This window comes from Nomascus leucogenys, chromosome 4 (assembly GCF_006542625.1).
Source record: "Nomascus leucogenys isolate Asia chromosome 4, Asia_NLE_v1, whole genome shotgun sequence".
Classification (NCBI taxonomy): domain Eukaryota; kingdom Metazoa; phylum Chordata; class Mammalia; order Primates; family Hylobatidae; genus Nomascus; species Nomascus leucogenys.
The window spans coordinates 21,545,353-21,564,094 of record NC_044384.1 but is presented as its reverse complement, the minus strand read 5'-3'; the positions used below and the strand labels follow the sequence as shown (position 1 = coordinate 21,564,094).

General features: G+C 43.7%; 1 protein-coding gene across 13 annotated transcripts in view; it reads left to right on the top strand.

Annotated features, from left to right (window-relative positions):
* Positions 1-18,742, top strand: part of NEDD4L (NEDD4 like E3 ubiquitin protein ligase) — a 367,577-nt gene that overhangs the window by 110,823 nt on the left and 238,012 nt on the right. For all 13 annotated transcript variants that reach the window (XM_030810341.1, XM_030810348.1, XM_030810349.1 and 10 more), the window contains one exon: positions 17,014-17,087. In XM_030810341.1, coding sequence (XP_030666201.1) covers positions 17,014-17,087 — 74 coding nt within the window. The remainder of the gene's footprint in view (positions 1-17,013; positions 17,088-18,742) is intronic.

The following is an 18,742-nucleotide window of genomic DNA, read 5'->3' as shown; positions in this document are numbered from 1 at the left end:
CCCTCTGCAGGCTAGGTTTATCTCTCCTCTGTCTTCCCAGCTGGTGATTTGGTTTCTCAGTGCTGTCTTGGTTGCACTTTTGTGGAGGATTCAAGCTGGTCCTTGCCACTCCTTGAACCAGAAACCTCTTTTACTTTCTTATGTAGTTCTTCCCTTCCTGTTTTTATATCTAAAACTAGTCCAGTGACCAGCCCATTGTAGTAGAAATGTTGGTGTTCTTCCTAAAAGGAATTTTAAACATCTCTTGGAGAGTGGGTTAGCCACCATAAATTGTTTTGGGACTTAAGATTCGGATACGCCCTTCCCCAGATGCTATCTAGAGATGCTTCAATTTCATTTCAATTGGTTATTGCATCCCTGATATTTTGAGACTGTTGTGAGTAGAAAACATTCTGGTTTACGAACAGTCTGCTTTTCACTATGAAATAGATGGGAATTGTAATTATCCCTGCGCTTTGTCTTAGAGAAGTTACATACATGCATCAAGTGTGTGATCTTGTGCAGCTCTTCTTAGATTGAGTTTTTGGCTCCTCGTGTGCAGGCCTTCTAAAATCACAATGGCCCTGAGATGGGAAGGAACATCAGGGCCATGTGGTTCCTTATCCTACCCCCCACCGCCTCCCATGCCCCACATTTCTAGCAGCCTCCCAGCCTTTGGTCCCTCCCCAGTGCTACCTGGCCAGCCCGCAGCCTCGGGAGGCCGTCTGCCCCTGTTTGACCTGGGTTAATGACCACCAGTTCCTTTCCCTTAATACGACTCATCTGCTCTCCTGCATGCTGGCTCCTTGGGTGAGAGCTGCCCTCTGCAACCTCATAACAGAAAATGACTTGACTTCTGCCACCTCCTCCTCCTTCCCATGAAAGAATCTGGTCTTTTCTATCTCTCTATTATTTTTTAAACCAGATTAGGTTGGTTGTGGTGGCTCACACCTGTAAAAATCCCAGCACCTTGGGAGGCAGAGGTGGGCAGATCTCTTGAGCCCCAGGAGTTTGAGATCAACTTGGGCAACATGGGGAAATCTCTACCAAAAAAAAAACAGGAAAAAAAAATAACTGGGTATGGTAGCACACACCTGCAGTCCCAGCTACTTGGGAGGCTAAGGTGGGAGGATTGCTTGAGCCTGGGAGGTCAAAGCTGCAGTGAGCCTTAATCACTCCAGTGCGCTCCAGCCTAGGCAACAGCGAGACCTTGTCTCAAAAAATAAAAATAAAAATAAGAAAAACCAGTTTAAACATTTCAAAGTCATTCTTGTTGTGACTTTTGCCTGTTTATTAACTATCCTGGCTACTTAAAATGAATTTTTGAGTTATGAATACATTTAGATGGTTTTAAATTCAAAGTCTTCTTTTTTCTCCGTCACTTCCATCCCTAGCCTAACAGTTCTTATCCCCAGAGTCAGCCAGTGTTACCAGTTTCTTGTGTCCATGCAGTTTGCTTTATGCATTTACGTAAGCAAATATTCGTATACACACACACACACACACACACACACACACACCCTTTCTATCTTATGGTAAGGCTGGCATATCCTCCAGAATGTTCTCTCTAGTCTATGAGTCTGTCTTTAATTTTCAAACCTGTAGGTACAGAACATTCTTTCTTAAGGTTACATAGTGTTCTACAGTATGGAATTTGTCTTATTTACTTAAAGCAAACCACAACCTCCCTCTTTAATCGTGCCCCCTGGGTTTGTACATAATGCTGTCCCAGGGCAGAGTATGATGACATTACTTGCTCTGGACTTTTGGTAACACAGGTGGTTTATACTGTCATATTGTTGAGTCATAATGAATTAGAGGTAAAATAAAACCCCAAAGATTTCTTCCCCTGCTCTTGACGTTCTCATTGTCATGTTTCTTGCTTCCTGTGTTGTTTCGGACATCCGAGTGTGCATACCACTGTAAAACCCCATCCTGTGGGACTTGGCCCGCCACCCAGTCTGATGAGATCTTTCAGGATTCTAATTTAGTCATCTGACATTTTATCCAGTTGTGTAGATCAGCTACAGATTGGATTAGTCTGCCGTCAATATCCTCATCCAGATTTTCCTGGCTCAGAACGTTGCACAGAATGCAGCTAATAATACAGCCCCCTGACATAACCCTCTGACACTTTCCTGGAGTTTTCTGATGATTACACTTTGTGTTTTTCGTTTTGCTTTTATATACACACATATATATATCTCCTCACTCTGTTGCCCAGGCTGGAGTGCAGTGGTGTGATCTCAGCTCACTGCAACCTCCACCTCCTGGGTTCAAGCGATTCTCCTGCCTCAGCCTCCCAAGTAGTTGGGACTACAGGCACACGCCACTGCACCCGGCTAATTTTTTTGTATTTTTATTACTATTTTGAGAAGGAGTCTCGCTCTGTCACCCAGGCTGGAGTGCAGTGGCATGATCTCAGCTCACTGACACAGCCACCTCCTGGGTTCTTGCGATTCTCCTGCCTCAGCCTCCCAAGTAGCTGGGTTTACAGGCACATGCCACCCCCCCCCCCCCCCCCGCCAACCCATTTGTTTTGTATTTTTGGTAGAGATGGGGTTTCACCATTTTGGCCAGGCTGGTCTCTAACTCCTGACCTTAGGTGATCCGCCCAGCTGGGCCTCCCAAAGTGCTGGGATTACTGGCGTGAACCACTGTGTCTGGCTGGATGATTACACTTTGGATAAGAGTTAGCAGCTGGATGCAATATCTCACCCAGCCTTACCATTAGTTCATCTTCACATGATCATCTTGTCTAGAATAAATAGGAGCGTACTATTGGTGTTGCTGGCTGGTTGGCTGAAGTCTACGTACCCTGTGCAGGCAGCATATCTAGAGCTACTAACCTTATCAAAAAGGAAATAAGTTTGTCTGCATGTCTTATTCTTAGTGAACCTTAGCTGTAGATTATTCTCCTTTTCTAAATGCTCACAAACTGTTTAGTAATTCTCTCTACAACTTTGGTTTGGATTGACGTCATATATTCACTTCCCTTAAAGTTATTTGGGTGCCCAAAGGACTATAAATCATGCTGCTATAAAGACACATGCACACGTATGTTTATTGTGGCACTATTCACAATAGCGAAGAGTTGGAACCAACCCAAATGTCCAACAACCATAGACTGGATTAAGAAAATGTGGCACATATACACCATGGAATACTATGCAGCCATAAAAAATGATGAGTCCATGTCCTTTGTAGGGACATGGATGAAACTGGACAACATCATTCTCAGTAAACTATCGCAAGGACAAAAAACCAAACACCGCATGTTCTCACTCACAGGTGGGAATTGAACAATGAGAACTCATGGACACAGGAAGGGGAACATCACACTCCGGGGACTGTTGTGGGGTGGGGGGAGGGGGAGGGACAGCATTAGGAGATATACCTAATGCTAAATGACGAGTTAATGGGTGCAGGAAATCAACATGGCACATGGATACATATGTAACAAACCTGCACATTGTGCACATGTACCCTAAAACCTAAAGTATAATAATAATTAAAAAAAAAAGAAATTAGTGTGCCCATCCTATGGTAGTTGGAGGAAAACTTAGTGAAAACCCTTTTGAAATGTATCTTAATAGCCATTGGCCACCAATGTAACAGTGTTCCAGGAAAAGGAGACTTGATAGATGAAAAGATAATCTGTCAAATATATATTTTTTATAATTAAAAAAAATTATTTGGGTGCCCAGCTCTTTGCGAGAGTCTAGGAAGTCTGTATTAAGCAGGATGAGGGATTGCTGTGTGGCTCTCTGGCCAGGAACGGTTGCACATACCCCTTTATCCTTGTCACTCCCTGTGATCTGCGCTGCCCCTGCCCTCTGAGAGCTCCATCTCTGGCTGTGACAGCTAATTTTAAAAGCAAAGACAGTAAAGGGCAAGAAGAGAGCTATAGGGTACTGTGGAGCTTGTTGGAGGAAGACTTAACTAGTCCAGGAGCCCTGGAAAGACTTCAGATAATGTGATACTTAGGCTGATCCCTAAAGGACAAGTAGGAGATCTGAGCAAAATTAGCAAATTGGTGGTTCTGGTAGAGGAAAGAACTATCATACGCTCCATCTGTATAATTTATAGAATCCTTTCTTTCAGAGTTGGGACTTTTTCCCAGCCCTGATCTTTGTAATTCCTCTGAGATGACCAGCAGTTTCCTCTCAGTCATTGCAGAATGTGACAGATGGCAGAATCAGTTGTAGAGCTTGGATGTCGGGCCATCCTGGTTCCTCGGTATTTCAGGGCCTTGGTCCTCCTAGTCACTTTCTTGCAGTGGCCAGTAAGTGTTAGTGCAGGGGGCGTCACACTGTAGCTCAAGTGTGGATACTTACTTAGCAAGAACATCATATCTACCCAGGAATGAGAAATAGTTATCTTATGAGGATTGGGCTAGTAGCAAATAAGGTATTGGTAGGAATGAAGCAAGAACTTATCTGTAAATGCATGGCTGAAGCGTTTGGGAACATCCAGAGTTCCAGTGGAGGTGATCCACAGGAGGCAGGGTTGGGATTTGATTGCCATCTGCAGAGGAGAAACCTTGTCAGTTCTGTGGCACTGTCAGGACGGAGCCTGGGAATGGAAGGGGAATGGCAGCCTAGAGCATAGGAAATAGAAGCCCAGAGAGGATTCTGTTTGGCAGTGCCCTTCGAAGGCCTGTCCAGGGTCCAGGAACTCCAGCACCCGGGAGCCAGCAGCAGGAAGTCTCCCTGTTCTCGGAGATGGGCACAGCACGTGTTTGAATAATCAAGCTCAGCCCTGGTTCTGAGTGCATGCTCCCCATGCAGCCTGCTGATTGGTTATAATTTGCTTACAGAGTGAAAATGCTAGTCGTTGGTCCTGAGCCCCCAGATCCATAAAACAGGCCATTTTCTCATTTTAAAATTTACAGCTCGTCGCTTGTCTTGGGTTTCTTAAGAGTTTTGTTCGGGCCTGGTGTGGTGGCTCACACCTATAATCCCAGCACTTTAGGAGGCTGAGGTGGGCAGATCACTTGAGGCCAGGAGTTGAGACCAGCCTGGCCAACACGGTGAAACCCCACCTCTACTAAAAATACAAAAATTACCTGGGTGTGGTGGCACAGGCCTGTAATCTCAGCTACTTGGGAGGCTGAGGCAGGAGAATTGCATGAACCTGGGAGGCGGAGGTTGCAGTGACTTGAGATCATGCCACTGCACTCCAGCCTGGGCAACAGAGTGAGACTCTGTCTCAAACAAAAAAAGTAGGGGGGGAGGGGAGAACTTTGTTCTTGTGTGTCTTTAAGATGCTAGAAGCTATTCTGAGCCTACCTAGTGAGATCCAGATATGAAGCAACAGAACTAACCCCAGAGAATGCCTTTTTGGGGGCCCTTGGCAGCTCCTACCTTGTGAAATCTAGACCTCTTCTAGTCCAAACTACACTTCCCATCCAGAAACCCAGACTTGACTTTATTGAGAGAGGTCAAGGTTATGACTGCCATGAAAAAATCTAGAATTTTAGATCCTGAGCTATAATTCTTGGCTTTCAACAGAGTGCCATTGTTTATATGATCATTTTTAGAACTATACACACCCAATAATGCTTGTCTTTGTGATCTTGGTGGAATTTAAAAATGTTTCCTGTCTTAGGATTTAGAGATTCAGAACAAAAGAACCATTGATAAGTGGATTCTTTGAAGACCTTTTTATGGGAGTTTTACCAGCTATTCTGGTAAAAGGAGAGTTTTTAATTAGTGGAAAAGAGTGACTGTGTCCTTTAAGCTCGAACTCTTCCCAGCTTATTTATTTCATGGGCCCTGCTCGATGACAGCCTCCTCCCCTCCCCATAATCATTGAATTACTGTGGATTCTTGGCATGTGAAGATCAAACATTTTTGATTGAGAGTCACTCTAAAAATCTGTTCACACGTGGAGGAATTTGCATTTTGGCTGAGATGCACACTTGAGTCATGGTAGATGTGAGTCTCCTGGAGGTGAGCATGTCCATGACTATGAAACTGATCCCAGCCTCCACCCACGAGTAACCCTGAACCTGCCACACCCCATAAACCCACCTGCTTACCCACCTCTTCTTCAGTGATGGCTTTTATTGGTGAAATGATGGTGGAATAGTGATATCTGCCAAGAACTTGGGAAAAACACTTCAAGTGCCGTGGCCCTGCTCTATTCAAAAGTCAGAGACAGAGGCATCCAATGTCATTGAAAGAAAGAAATGTCATGCAAGCACTTTTAAGGCATGGATCAAAACACCCCTTCACACATGTGTGGTTCAGTGCAGACCATGTGGAATCAGCACTGGAATGGACAGAAACCATTTGGGGCCTGAACGCAGTGCCTTTGGCATTGGTCTCCTGCAGCAGGAGGATGTGGTCACGGCTCTCTGCCAGTCCCTCACTCGACAGATGTCCTTGTTAGAAGGCCTCCTTCTTCCCTATGAATCACAGTTGGCTTCTCCCACAGGGCATCCTTGGGGCCTGATGGATCTCCACAGGGCCCCCAGAGGGAGTTTTCTAGGTGGTCGGCCACTACCATTCCTTCAGCTGTTTTGCTTTAACTGAATTTTAGTTTCTTTTTCCTACCAGCTCTTCCTCTCTGAATACCTTCCAGTTCTCTTACAGGGACTGGGAGCCTTTGTTGGGATTTTCTGTCTCTGCTTCCTGAGTACTCTACCTGGTAATGCTGTGCAAGCTTTGCAACCTCATTAGGATGCTGGCCTATGCTGGACTCATCAGAGACTCCCAGATTTTGTCACACTCTATCAAGCCACCTTCCCTACTGTTGATTTGCACAATGATTTTTAAAATGTCTTTGCAAGAATGTATTTCTGCACTATTCAGTATTTGCTTTATTAGGCTTCATATTAAGTGCCTATTAATTGATAGGCACTTAATTTGCATGCCAGTCTTTAATATTGCAGGTGAAATATTGATGCTAGAGCATATTGTCATAGTGAAGCCTGTATCATTTCCAGACAGTCATTTCCTGTGTCACTATAGCTACTTCACTGGAGTGACACTGTAGCTGAATTCCATACTGTTCTCAATTGTTCTCAATTCTGTAGTGTTCTCATGTGTTCTCAGTTATAATTGGGTGAAGTATAGGGGTCCTTTCCCTTCCTCTTTTCCTTTTTTTCTTTCCTTTCACAAGGGATTATTCAAATCCTGCTGCACTCTTGCATTGTGTTAGTGCCCTTAGAGTGGGGTTTTGCTGTAGAACTTTCTGGATTATGGAATTGTTCTCTATCTGCACTGTCTAATACAGTGCTCGCTGGGAATGGGTGGTGATTGAGTACTCAAAATGTAGCTAGTGTGACCAAGGAATGGAATTTTAATTTTAATTGATTTTAATTACATTTAAACAGCCTCACATGGCTAGTGGATACTTTATTGGACAGTGCAGCCTCAGGGTCTAGTTGAGGAAATAAGACTTAACCTGTGACAGAGAGAGAGAGAGAGAAAAAAAAAAAAAAAAAAGACTGGATTGCCTCATTACTTAAGTGCCAGAATACATGGTTGGTCTGAAGGCAGTCACGTAGCCAGGCCTCCCACGCTGGGTGTCTATGTCTGATCTCTCGGTACTGAGCTCTGGTTTCTGACTTCTAACTGCCCTGCGGGCCCACTGGGAAGACAACCTCAAATCCAAGAAACCCCTATTCCTTTATTTCCCTTAGCCTAAGACCCACCACTCCTCTTTATTTTCTACCAGCTAATAGCAGCAACCCCCACTAATAACAAAACTGCAAACTTGAGCGCATTCCTTCTCTCTAGCCCTGTAAAACCAGTCTGTCACCCAGCCACATTCTTCCCCCATCAGGAGCACTGGAGCCATTCCCTTGTCCTCCATGCTTATCTGCCAGATGGTGGAGAAGACCACGTAATTAGCATCCCTGTCCTCTCCCTTTCACATGCCCTCTGTGCTGTCATCCAGGGTGATGGCATCCCTGAGCCACCACTCACCTGGTTACTGTGTTTGCTCTGCATCCTGCAGAGGATGGAGCCAGGTGCAGGCCACACTCAGTTCTTGCACCTGCCCCTGCTTCCCTGGCACATCAGCTCCTCCCAGGACATCAACTTTCTCTTCCCTTCCCTCCTCTTTTCTCATTCTTGAAGGCCTGGCCCAAACGTTCACTCATCTGCGGCTTTCTCCAACTTCCCCACCTTTCTGCCTCCCCACCCCTTGAGTGTATGTTAATTTCTTCCTTCTCCAAGTTCCTGAAGAATATTACTCATCACATTATTGAACGTGTCTCTTGTTGTGGTTACTCTCCTTATACATAATAGAAAGTAAATCTTGCAGGCTTGAACTCTGTGTGATTGAGTCATTATTCCTTGTATGTTTTCAGCACAGGGCAGGCACTTTGGGTTGAGTCACTGTGTGGACTCAGAGCAATGAGGAATAGATGTTGGACAGGCAGGTACCAACTGGAAGAAAAGAATTGGGTCCCTGTGCAGAGCCCAGGCTGTTCTTACAGCAGCAGTGAAGCTGCTTGTGGTGAGCCTTCAGTGGCAGGCCAGGCAGTTTTAATTAGATTCATTTGTTCCTAGGGAGGTCTCACCAGAGCAGTGGAGAGGGACATTTTAAGAAGATTGGACTAATATGGTAGCAAGCGAATTTGGATGCAGAAACATTGCCTCACACCACCACCAGCTATACAGAGCATGGCACATAATAGGTATTCAATAGGTTCTGAAAGAATGAACAAATGAGCTTAAGCCAACTGGTGTTGGACCATCCTGCCATTAGCGATAACATGCATTGAGGCTGTGGAGTAGAGAATAGTTGTGAATTTAGAGTTATTTCAGTGGCACATGTAAGTATCTCAGCATCTCTTGATTGTCATTCTTTTTGGATTTTTTTAATTTCATACTTAAATGATCGTGTATGTTAAGTTTTCTGAAGTAGTCTTGGTTTCACATTTTGACTGTATTTATTGTGGTATCAGGTTCCATGTTTCTTAAAAGTAATACTGCTGCTGCACTTATATTGAACAAGTCACCAAGCTCTGTTAATTTTGCCTGAAAAATGCCACTGCTTTGACATGATAGAAAACACAGGCAATAGTCTTTATTTCTCACTGCTGTTTTTTTCTTATTTTGAAGAATCACCCTAATACGTAGGAAAATCTCGACTTAGCAAAGAGATAAGTGAGACTCTAATTATTGCATTGGGTTTTTCACAATGTATGTTAGTTATCTATTGCTACATAACAAATTAGTTTTAGAGTTAGCAGCTTATAAAGCAACAAATATTTATTATCTCACAGTTTCTGTGGGTCAGTAAATCAAAAGTGGCTTAACTGGGTGGTTCTGACATGTGCCTTGGCATGTAGCAGGCAAGGGTCTCTTATGATCCTGAGTCAGGATGTCAGCCAAGGCTGCTGTCATCTGAAGGCTTGACTGGAACAGAAGGACCCATTTCTAAAATGAGTCACTCACATGGCTGGAGGCAAGAGGCCTCAATTCCTTATCACAGAGGTTGCTCCTTGGGGCTGACTGAGTGTCTGCACATCATAACAACAGCTGGCTTTCCCCAAAGTGAATGATCCAAAAGAGAGATGGAAGCCTAATGTCTTTATGATTTAGTCTCCAAAGTCACACACTGTCACCTCTTCCATATTCTATTAGAAAGGAGTCACTAAATCAGATATCCATGGGAAATTACCCACCTCATGAAGAAAGAAATACCGAGAATTCGTGGACCTGTTTCATAACCACACAGCATCATTTCTTGAAGGTAGAGTCACCTTGAGCATTTAAATTAGGGTTCTGCTCTAGAAGTCTATCCCTTTATTTTTTCCCATTTGTTAACCCTTTTCCTACTTGGCATAATAGCAGCCATTACCTAGTAGAAGTTGAGAGATTTAGGTTGCACAGAATCCCACGGTCTTTTCAGGAACTCATATCCTTGGGGCGTCTGCTTGTTGACAGCATTGTAGGACCGAAACTTGACCACGTGTTATGTGTTGGGCAGCTAGTGGTGATCAGAGATGACAGTGAGTAGTCCGTTGAGTTAGGGCTGTTTGCCTCTGTCATTGTCATCTGAGTTTGAACTGGACATGCAGTCCTGGTAGGCTGCTTTCATTTCCACCCTGGGTCTTTATTCTCACTATTCACGTCTTATGCCTCTGTTCTACCGCTGTGTAAGAGGCAACTGTGCACACACCTTGCCTCTGCCATTGACTGTAAGCTCCTGAGAGCGAGAGAATGTGTCTGGTTCAGTTTTGTGGCCCTCCTTTTTGCTAGCACAGTGCATTGAACATAGTATCATTCTGCATTTTTGTTGAGTGTATAATTAGATGGTCAATGTGGAGAACTCAGAGGGATTTTAGGAGGGGGTGGCAGCAATATAAGGTTGTGAGACCCAACGTTAAGAGAGGGAAAGGTGTAGCGGGTGGGCGTTGGTTTGGGGAGGGAGAAAGTGAAGAGGATGCAACCTGGCAAGAGTTGAAAGTGACAGAAATGTGTGGGGTGGGGAGGCAATAGGACAGTGTGTGAGATTTTTTTAGAAATGCAGGCAGGGGAGGGATGAGTAGGCAGAGCACCGAGGATTTTTGGGACAGTGAAAATACTCTGTATGATACTATAATGGTGGATACATGTCATTATATATTTGTCCAAACTCACGGAGTGTACAATACCAAGAGTGAGCCCTAAGGTAAACGATGGGCTTCGGGTGATTTTGATGTGTGAATTGTAACAGGGATACTACTCTGGTGCAGGATGTTGATCATGGGGGAGGCTGTGAGTGTGTCGCGGTAGGGGGTACGTAGGAAATCTCCATGCCTTCTGCTCAATTTTGCTGTGACCCTAAAACTGCTCTAAAAAGAGTAATCTTAAAAATGCATGAAATAGGATCCTGTCTCAGGACTGGTGCAAGAGCAGGTAGGAATGGAAAGAGTGACTGTGGCTGCTGTGTAGCAGGCACACGATGGGCATGGTCCATATGCTGGCTTAGTTATTTTTTAAAGCAACTAAAGTTAAGTAATGTATATATAACTTACATATTTATGTGGTCCAAAAAACACTGGTCATCTGTTTTAATCCAGAGAGTGTTTACCCTAAGCCTGCAAATGTGATGGGTAATAGCTAGAACTAGAAAAGTACTTTAGAATATGGAAGGTAAATACATGAATTAATTTAGGTAAGAGTGACAAAACAGTGGAAGTCCCTGACTTAGAACTTATCGTCCGCTTGAACAGCTGGTGTACGTGATCCTGGGGTTACAGTGGCTCCCTGTGCAGGAAGAACACTATTTCCCAGCTCAGATATCATCTTTTTAGGAGAGTACTTTTTAGGAGAGTATCTGCCATTGTGGAAAATTAGGATAAAGGATAACAAGTTACCTCCTTAAGACAAAGTCATAAGAGAAATGGTAAATTCCAGTATCTTGAGTTTTGAGTTGGAACTTGAAATTTATTTTACCACAAGAACACTGTTGATGGATTATGTATTTTATAGACTTTGTGGGTGGCCATGGGAATCTAGTAACTGCTTATGCACAGTTTATATGAGTAGGGCTGCTGGATTTCCAGATGACGCTCTTGCAACGGAACCTTCAGATTACCACCTGTTTCTCAGTTTGGACACTATTTGTTAGTGTGCTGCTGTCACTTATGGCTCGGGCACCTTATCTTGTTTTATGTCTTGATGAAGAATTAGAAAATTCAGTGTAAAAGAAAAACATATGTAAAGCTTATAGAATCACCCCGTTACACAATAACAATGCAGAACAATAGATTAATAACAGGAAGAGATGCTGAAACTTCTCTTCAGCCTAGTTTCTACTCTGCTGTTTCTTCTCTGCATTCTACAGCCAATCTATGAATAATATTTTCATTGTCTAAGCAAAGCCACCTTAGCTAAATATTTAATTCTACTGGAGTCATAAACAGGGTTCAAAATGTCACACATAGATTTTATGAAACAAATAAAATGCTTCAGAAAGTACAATGGCTCAGCCTGGGGCCACTGCATCTGATAATTTGGTTACACACCTTGTCATGTGCTTCCTAAAAGAATGATGATGGCTGCTTATCTGTGTTTAAGCTTGTCATTTTGAGGAAGCAAAGATAAGACATTTTTGCTGTGTCTCTAAAATGCATGTGTAAACTATTTTTATAGAGTAATGCTTCAGAGAGGAGTAAAATTTCCTGCAACAGGTGCTTGTAAACAGTAATTGCTCAGTAAAGGTCACCTCCCAGCTGTTGCCTACATGTTACATAAGAGAACCCCTTCACGTCTTCCATATTTGCAGCTCTGTACCTTTGTGAGTCACCTAAAAAATAACTCATAGGGTTGTTTATTTTTCTTTCTTTCTTTTTTTTTTTCTTTGAGACAGGGTCTCACTCTGTCGCCCAGGCTGGAGTGCAATGGTGCGATCTCGGCTCACTGCAACCTCCACCTCCTGGGTTCAAGCGATTCTCCTGCCTCCATTCTCCTCCCTCAGCCTCCTGAGTAGCTGGGACTACTGGCATGCATCACCACGTCCAGCTAGTTTTATATTTTTAGTAGAGACAGGGTTTTCACCATGTTGGTCAGGCTGGTCTTGAACTCCTGACCTTAAATGATCCACCCATCTTGGCCTCCCAAAGTGCTGGGATTACAGGCGTGAGCCACCGTGCCTGGAAGGTTTGTTTTTCTTATGACAAAATCAAGCCTGGATGGTGTCATTAACGGTGAAGTTAAAATTTTTCTTTTGCTTTCCTTAATATTTCCTTTTTTTTTTTTTAACAAAAGTCTGGTTTCTAAACCAAAATATTTAATGCTTCAAAAGGAAAAAAATGCAAGTAAGTCCAAAGAAATGATTCATTTTCCAGAGGTAATTACTACTAACATCAACCTTTCCAGGTCTTTTTCTATGCAGCTATATCATTGACATTTTTTTAAAAATGAGATTACATTGTACTGGAGGGTAGACTGCTATAACAACTTTTGGTTTTGGATGGGAATAAACAGAAAAAGTCTCATCTCCAGTTCATTTCTGGGGAGGGTCAGGAGGCGGGGGGTGCTTGGCTCTACTCCCTTCCTTCTTTGTCTCCAGGATCTTCCCCATTTCGCAGAGAGACATGGATGAGAATGAAGGCTGCTGAGTGGGAGGGGCTTGTGGGGCCAGTTTGGAAGAGGCCTCATACCTTTTGGCCACATTCCATTGGCCAGAACTTAGTCACATGACTGCACCTAACTTCAAGGAAGACTGGGAAATGTAGTCAAGTTGCATGTCTGGGTAGAAAAGGGACACCTTTCTGTGGAACAGCTAGCATGTTTGTAACTCAATTTTATAAACCATTTTGAAACTTTTTTTAAAAAAAGCTTATTTCAGATACATTTTTATATGCTGGATCTGCTCACCTCTCCATCTCTATCTTATTAAAAGTTCTTGCCAGAATCTCTGTCCAATTGTTTTCCCTCCTTCTGCCCTGTTCCCTCACAGCAGCCACAGTGGTTCTTTCAAAGACTGAAGCTACATTTTGTCACTCGCCTGCTTAAAACTTTACAGTGCTTCCCCCCCAGTGGTCGGGATAATGTCCACCCTCTCCTGAGGCTGGCCTCTGTGGTCCTTGACCCCATCAGGTCCCACGGTGCTCTGCATTGACTCTGCCATCCTTCACCAGCTTTCCCCCATCACACGGGGCTTGCTGTCAGCCCTTCCTGCAACTCCCAGCCCCGCCGCACCACTCGGCCTCCTTCCTTCAGGCTTCAGCTCCAGTGTCTTTTTGCCAAAGAAGCCTTTCCTGATCTCTCAGCCATAAATGTTCCTCTCCGCAGTTGCATTTTCCCTCTCCCTCTACTCAGTTGCTTTTGTTTAACTGTCATATTGTCTTTGGAGCACTTGCCACCATCAGAAATTATCTTGCATTATGAATTTATAGTCTGTCTTCCGCCTACTAGATGGTGGGTTGCTTGAGGCAGAAACTCTGTCTTGTTTACATCTCTATCTCCAGGTAACGTGTCTGGCACATGATGGGTACTCAGTAAATACTTGTGGAATAAAGAAATGTCATTACAGGTTCTCTGTGCATTAAAATTTTTTAGAAATGGGGTGTTGCAGCCAGGCACAGTGGCTCATGCCTGTAATCCCAGCACTTAGGGAGGCTGAGGCTGGTGTATCACCTGAGGTCAGGAGTTCAAGACCAGCCTGGGCAACATGGTGAAACCCCATCCCTACTAAAAATACAAAAATTAGCTGGGCGTGGTGGCACACACCTGTAATGTCAGCTACTCGGGAGGCTGAAGCAGAAGAATCGCTTGAACCTGGGAGGTGGAGGTTGCAGTGAGCTGAGATCCTACCCCTGCACTCCAGCCTGGGTGATATAGTGAGACTCTGTCTCAAAAAAAAAAAAAAAAAAAAAAAGAATGGGGTGTTGCTATGTTGCCCAGGCTAGAGTGCAGTAGCTTTCCACAGGCGTGATCATAGTGCACTGCAGCCTTGAGCTCCTGGACTCAAGTGATCCTCATGCTTCAGCCCTTCCCCGAGTAGCTGGTACTATAGGTACTTCAGGTTTTGAAGCATGTGTAAAAAATACTCTAGCAGTGACATCATTTGAGCTGAGCAGGCCATGGAGGCATCAGATGATTAGCAGCAGGGTACAACTTGTTGTGAGAACCAGAAAAGAGCCTTGGCCTACATAACATCCTGTGCTAAAGAAAGAACCTTGACTCCCAGCCCGTGAGTGTTCCAGAGATGGGCAAAGCAGTCCCTGCAGCGCTTCAGGGAACAAGGAAGAGTAGTTAACCCCTGATGCTTCTGTAAGCACTTTGAGACGCCCTTTGGTATAGTAGGGTATTGTCTTGGTTATCCCTGGCTTGCCTGGTGTTACTTTACATCCCTTAATCCTTTCATGAAGACTGGCAAACACATTCAGTCCTGCCAACCTTGAAAGCAGGCCATGTTTGAAAGAACATTGGCACAAACGAGTTGAGAACATCTTCTTTACCATATTCATGTTCTTTACTGTATTATGAGGACACTGTGCTTGCCACTTGGGCAGTCTTGTGTTGGGATACCTGCTTGGATGGACGGTTGGGTGGATGGAAGACTTCTGGAGTGTGAAGTATCTCAAGGATGTATGTCCATTGCATGGATGTATGTTTGATCTATGCAGCTAATTGACAAAGATCCACCATCCTGTACCCTCCATGTTTTATTTTTGCCCTGCCATTGTTCTCTTCGACATTCTATAATCATTGAGGTTTTCTTGCCCTCACCTAGGTCTTGACTAAACATGTTGGGTAGATGAATTTCGTATTACTTCTTTCTTGCGCTGTCAGCCATTGTGTTCTTGGGGACTCCATCCTGAGCCTTTTTTTTTTTTTTTTTTTTTTGAGACGGAGTCTCAAAAACAATGAAGGCAGGTGACAGGTGAGGAGAGTGCCAGCCACTGGATTCTCCCTCAGTCCCGTGCTGTGGCCATTGGTGACCCCTAGATTTCAGTGCCCCTGCCTGACACTGAAGTCCCTCTATAAAGAAGCCCCTTTCTAGCTAGCTGTTCCATCCCGCACACCCCCACAGAAGCCTTTTGCTGCCATTAGTAAGCACACCTCTATTTTCTCACCTGTGATAGATCATGCATGATTGAGTTTTGTCTATTAAGGCAATTGATAAGTTACTAAAATGGCACCAAAAGAAATTAGAAAAAAAATTGTTGCAAATGTCAGTGAAATCTTCTAAAAAACTATTGTGCTTAGAAAATGCCTCAAGTGACTAACGGAGGCTTAGGACTCTGAGTGGTGTCACAAGGAACCTTATACACAGGGACACTGACATCAGCCTGTACTGTCACCCAGGCTGGAGTGCAGTGGTGTGATCTTGGTTCACTGTAAGCTCCGCCTCCCAGGTTCAAGCAATTCTCCTGCCTCAGCCTCCTGAGTAGCTGGGATTACAGGTGCATGCCACCATGTCTGGCTAAATTTTGTATTTTTAGTAGAGACAGGGTTTCACCATGTTGGTCGGGCTGGTCTCGAACTCCTGGCCTCGTGATCCACCTGCCTCGGCCTCCCAAAGTGCTGGGATTACAGACATGAGCCACCACACCTGGCCCCTGAGCCATTTTTTATTCTCACTCTTAGGCTAGGTTTCTGCAGATCTTGGTTATAACTGCCAGCTCTACATTGATAACTGCTGAGTGAGTCTCTAACTCAGACCAGACGTTTCTCCCCATTTAGTGATACATGTTTTCCATCCGATTGCTTCATAGACACCTTGGACACAGTCCTCTATTTCAATTTATGTTGACAGTTCATGACCCAAACTGGAAACCTGAGCTATCCTGTGGACTTCTGCCTACCACCTTCTCCTAGGCCATCTCACCTGTCCTAAATGTCGTAGCCCTTAACTAGTTCTCTAAGCTGTCATGGGGTCCTGTACTGCTGGGCTGTTTGTTGCCTTCAGTAGAGCCTGGAGTATATTCATGTCTGTATTTCAAGGCCCCGGGCATAAGAGCTTCTTAGGAAATATTGGAATGAATGAAGAAATGATGAACAAATGAACAGTTGATTGATTTCCAAGACACTTTGGGGTGGTTTCCACTTAGAATGGTTTTTATTTCTTTTTACTGGAACTAAGGAATTATTTTTGCTTGTTGATGCCAACATTTTAAAAGCACTATAATTTTGAAATGTTTTACCACATTAAATTCTTTTCTATTGCAGGTCACATACAAATATGTCAACTTCAAAAGAGGAATTATTTGTTATATTTATGCAAACTTGTGGCACTTGGACATTTATCTAGATGGTTTTTTGTGTGTGATTGTGTTCTTGGTACAGCTGGAAAATCTAACTTTAAATGGCAGGAGTAATTGATCTTAATGACTTACTTTGAATTAAACTTGTGCTTAATTAACTTGGATGTTGTAAGTGTCTAGAGTCACAGACTTTTAGAGCTGGAATATTGCTTTTTGAACTTCAGTGTAAGGAAGAATTGCTTATGCTTGAATTGATTTGTTCTGTATCCCAATACTGGACTGAGTAGAAATCAATGACTTTAATATTGGATGAGAGAGTGATTGATTGAATATCAGGTTTTTAACCTCTTTTTTTGTTCTCCTTCTCACAGGGAGAGTCCCGTATTCTCAGAGTAAAAGTTGTTTCTGGAATTGATCTCGCCAAAAAGGACATCTTTGGAGCCAGGTATGTTGGCTTTGTTTTTATTTCTGTGGACTTCTGAAAAATGACAAGCAGTTTTCAAATTCAGGCACGCATCAGAATCACCTGGAGGACTTCTTAAGACAAAGCTGGCTGAGCCCCACCTGCAGGGATTCTGATTTAGTAAGTGATGCTGGTCCAGCTGGTTCCAGGACCACATTTTGCACAGGGCTTCTGGACTTAGCATCACAACGGTAGTTAACAGGCTTGTTCGTCACATGGGCTAATTTCATGAGATTAGCTTCTGGTGTTGTATTCTCAGTAGAAAAATACAGTTTGGGACTATGGCTGTGCTTATTTTAATACTTTAAAAATATTTCTAACTTAGGGAAACATAAAAGTGTCATTTTGTTTCTAGGAGAACTGGATATTCTTGACATGTATAATCTGAATTAAGAGATTGGGTGATTTGGGGCGGATGTGGTGATTTCTGTGGCATTTCTAGAAGTACCAGCAGGGAAGCAGCCAGATCTTTCTGTGTGTTTCACCTTTTTTATTTTCAGTATTGCACTTGATATTCCTGTATCTTTAGATCAGCCCTTTTGTTCCTATTGGCTGTCAGCGATGTGTTGCATGAAGTTATTGGACTGGGAGCAGGGTGAGGGTGGAGCCACGTGGCACTAGAATTTAACCAGATTTTGGAGACCAAAGATCTTTTGAACTTTAAACCTAGAATGGACATGAGTGATGTTCTAGTCCAACTTTTCCATTTTATGGTTGACAAAGCTTAAATCCAGAAAGGTTAAACTACCTGTGCAGGTCACGTGGGCCAGTGATGTTTGACGAGTGACAGGAACACTCCTCCTGCCTCTACCCAGTACGTTTTCCTTTGTGGCACGGTAGCCTGAAAATACTGTGGGGTTTAACAATGAAGGCAGGTGACTGGTGAGGAGAGTTCCAGCCACTGGATTCTCCCTGTCAGTCCCCTGTGCAGTGGCCCTTGGTGACCCCTAGATTTCAGTGCCCCTGCCTGACACTGAAGTCCCTCTGTAAAGAAGCCCCTTTCTAGCTAGCTAGCTGTTCCATCCCGCACACCCCCACAGAAACCTTTTGCTGCCATTAGTAAGCATGCCTCTATTTTCTCACCTGTGATAGATCATGCATGATTGAGTTTTGTCTATTAAAGCAATTGTTACTAAAATGGCACCAAAAGAATTAGAAAAAAATTTGTTGCAAATGTCAGTGAAATCTTTTAAAAAACTATTGTACTTAGAAGTGCCTCAAGTGACTAACGGAGGCTTAGGACTCTGAGTGGTGTCACAAAGAACCTTATACACAGGGGCACTGACATCAGCCTGTACTGCTGATAGTGTCAGAGTGAAGCAAATCCCACCTGAAGGCACTCTCTTGCTTGACCGTGAAGTCACACTGAGTGGTTCACCATGTGCCTGCATTCATGCAAGGATAATCCAGGTCTCTAGGCATGGGCAGAAGCATCCCTGCTTCCCTTCTCTTCCCTTTCAGAGCAACACTTTCAGCCATTTCCATGAGTCTGGGCTCTTGTTACCCAGCTGAAATACTGTTTCCTGAAACTCACAAGTTTGCTTTGGTAGCAAAGCCCACCTTATGCTCTGCATTTCCATGAAGCCTGTCAAGAAAATTCCAAGAAAGAAAATTTGATATTCCTGTATCAAAGCATG